This window comes from Buceros rhinoceros, unplaced genomic scaffold (assembly GCF_000710305.1).
Source record: "Buceros rhinoceros silvestris isolate BGI_N320 unplaced genomic scaffold, ASM71030v1 scaffold29395, whole genome shotgun sequence".
NCBI classification, from domain to species: Eukaryota; Metazoa; Chordata; class Aves; order Bucerotiformes; family Bucerotidae; genus Buceros; species Buceros rhinoceros.
In genome coordinates this window covers 593-2,952 of record NW_010412722.1, presented here as the reverse complement: position 1 = coordinate 2,952, position 2,360 = coordinate 593, and the positions used below count along the sequence as shown (strand labels likewise).

The following is a 2,360-nucleotide window of genomic DNA, read 5'->3' as shown; positions in this document are numbered from 1 at the left end:
TCTCCTCCGCCTCGGCCAGCTTGCTGTGTCGCACCTTCTGCGGGGGAGGGGAGCGCGGGGAACCAATCAGAACGCCGGGAAATGGGAGAAAAATGGAAAAATCGGAGAAAATGGGAGAAAAATTGAGGAAAATTTAAAAACCAGAGAAAAACTGAGAAATTGGAGAAAATTAGAAAAAATTACGGAAAGATTGAAAAATGGAAAAAAATGGAGAAAAAGTAAGGAAAAATTGAAAAATTGGAGAAGAATCAGAAAAAATTAAAGAAAAACTAAAGAAAAATTTTAAAATTGAAAAAATTGAAGGAAAATTAAAGAAAACCCCCAAAATTGGGAAAATTGAAGAGAGATTAAAGAAAAATTGAAATATTAAAGGAAAAAACAGAAAAATTCAAGAAAAATTGAAAATTGGAGAAAAACCAGAAAAAATTTAAAACTGGAAAAACTTGGAGAAGAACAGAAAAAATTTTTAAAAAATTGAAAAATCAGAGAAAAATTAAAGAAAAATTGAAAATTGGAAAAAGTTGGAGAAAAATTCAAAAATTGGAAAAAATTGGAGAAAATTGAGGAAAAATTGAAAAATTAAAGAAGACTCGACAACAATCTTTAAAATTGAAGAAACTAAAAGAAAAATAGAGAAAAAAAGGAAAAATGGGGAAAAATTGGAAAAAATTTAAGAATTGGAAAAAGGGAAAAAATTTAAGAAATACTAAAGAAAGTTTGAAAAAATTAAAATTAAAAAGATTTTTAAAGAAAAATTTTTAAAAATCTGGCAAAAGCAGGACAAAAGTGAGTCCAAAATAAATGCAGAAAATCAGCCCCCAAAATCCCGCAAAATGGACCCAAAAATCCACAAAATTGAATTAAAACTCAAAATCACCAAAATCCAACAAAAATGCAAGAAAACTCCAAAATTCGGACAAAATTTCCCCCCAACCCCCAATGGACCCCAAAACCTACCCGGGAAATCTCCAAAATTCCACAAATTTCTCCCAAATTCCTGAATTTCCCCCAAATTTCCCTCCAAATTCTCCAAGTTCCCCCCAAATTTCTCCAAAATCCTCCAATTTTCCCCAAACCCCTCAATTTTCCCCAAATTTCTCTAAAATTCCCCCAAATTTTCTCCAAAATTCCCCCCAAATTCTCCAAAATTCCACATTTATCCAAAATTCTCCAAATTTCTCCAAAATCCCCCAAATTCCGGAATTAACTCCAAATTTTCTCCAAAATTATCTGCCAAATTTCCCAATTTTCTCCAAATTTCCCCCAAAATTTCACTCCAAATTGCCCAAATTTCTCCAAAATTTCTGAATTCCCCCCAAAATATCCCAAATTTCTCTCAAACTCCTAAATTTTTCCCCAAAATTCCCCCCGGCTGTCCCCAAGATGGCTCCCGGGCGGGGCTGACCTCATCGGCGTCGACGATCTCCATGACTCGCTCCTTGAAGAACTTGCTGAAGACCTCGGCGGTGCCGCCAGCCGCCTTGCGCATCAGGGCCACCTCCCCCTCCTCCTTGGCCGCCATGGTGTAGGCTACCGCCGCGCTGATGTCCACCTGGCTCCGCCCCACCGGGGCGAGAGGACATGCCCACCGTCAGCAAGGACCTTCGGAAGGTCCACGGAGTACGTGCAACCTCCATAAAGCTCGTCTAGAACCTTCATGGAGGACATGGAGGGTGGTAGAACCTCCATGAAGGACCTTCAGAAGGTCCATGGAGGACCTTAGGCATGGTAGAACCTCCATAAAGGACTTTTAGAATCTTCATGGAGGACCTTGAAGGTGGTAGAACACCCACGAAGGACCTTTAGAGGGTTCCTGGAGGACTTCCAGGGTGGTAGAACCTCCATAAAGGATATCTAGAACCTTCATGGAGAACGGTGAGGGTGGTAGAACCCCCATAAAGAACGTCTAAAACCTTTCTAGAAGACATGGAGAGTGTTAGAACCTCCATAAAGGACCTTTAATATTTTCATGGAGAACCTTGAAGGTGGTACAAGCTCCATAATAGATGTCTAGAACCTTCCTGAAGCACATGGACAGTATTAGAACCTCCATAAAAAACCTCGAGAAAGTTCCGGAGCATCTTGAAGGTGGTAGAATCTCCATAAAGGACCTTTAAAAGGTTCCTGGAGAACGCTGAAGGTGGTAAAACCTCCATAAAGCACATCTAGAACCTTCCTGGAGAACATTAAGGTTGGTAGAACCTCCATAAAGCACCTCTAGAAGGTCCTGCAGTACTTTGAGGGTGGTAGAACCTCTAATGAACCCCCAGAAGCTCCTGGAGAACCTTGAAGTTGGCAGAACTTCCATAAAGAACCTTTAGAAGCTCCTGGAAACCACTGCAGCCACTCCTGCCCCCCCG

At 40.3% G+C, this 2,360-nt stretch overlaps 1 protein-coding gene across 1 annotated transcript in view; it reads right to left on the bottom strand.

Moving 5' to 3' along the window:
• Positions 1-2,360, bottom strand: part of LOC104493770 (FACT complex subunit SPT16-like) — a gene marked incomplete at both ends in the record, with an annotated part of 3,854 nt that overhangs the window by 1,141 nt on the left and 353 nt on the right. The window contains 2 exon segments of the mRNA XM_010136503.1: positions 11-37; positions 1,406-1,552. Coding sequence (XP_010134805.1) covers positions 11-37; positions 1,406-1,552 — 174 coding nt within the window.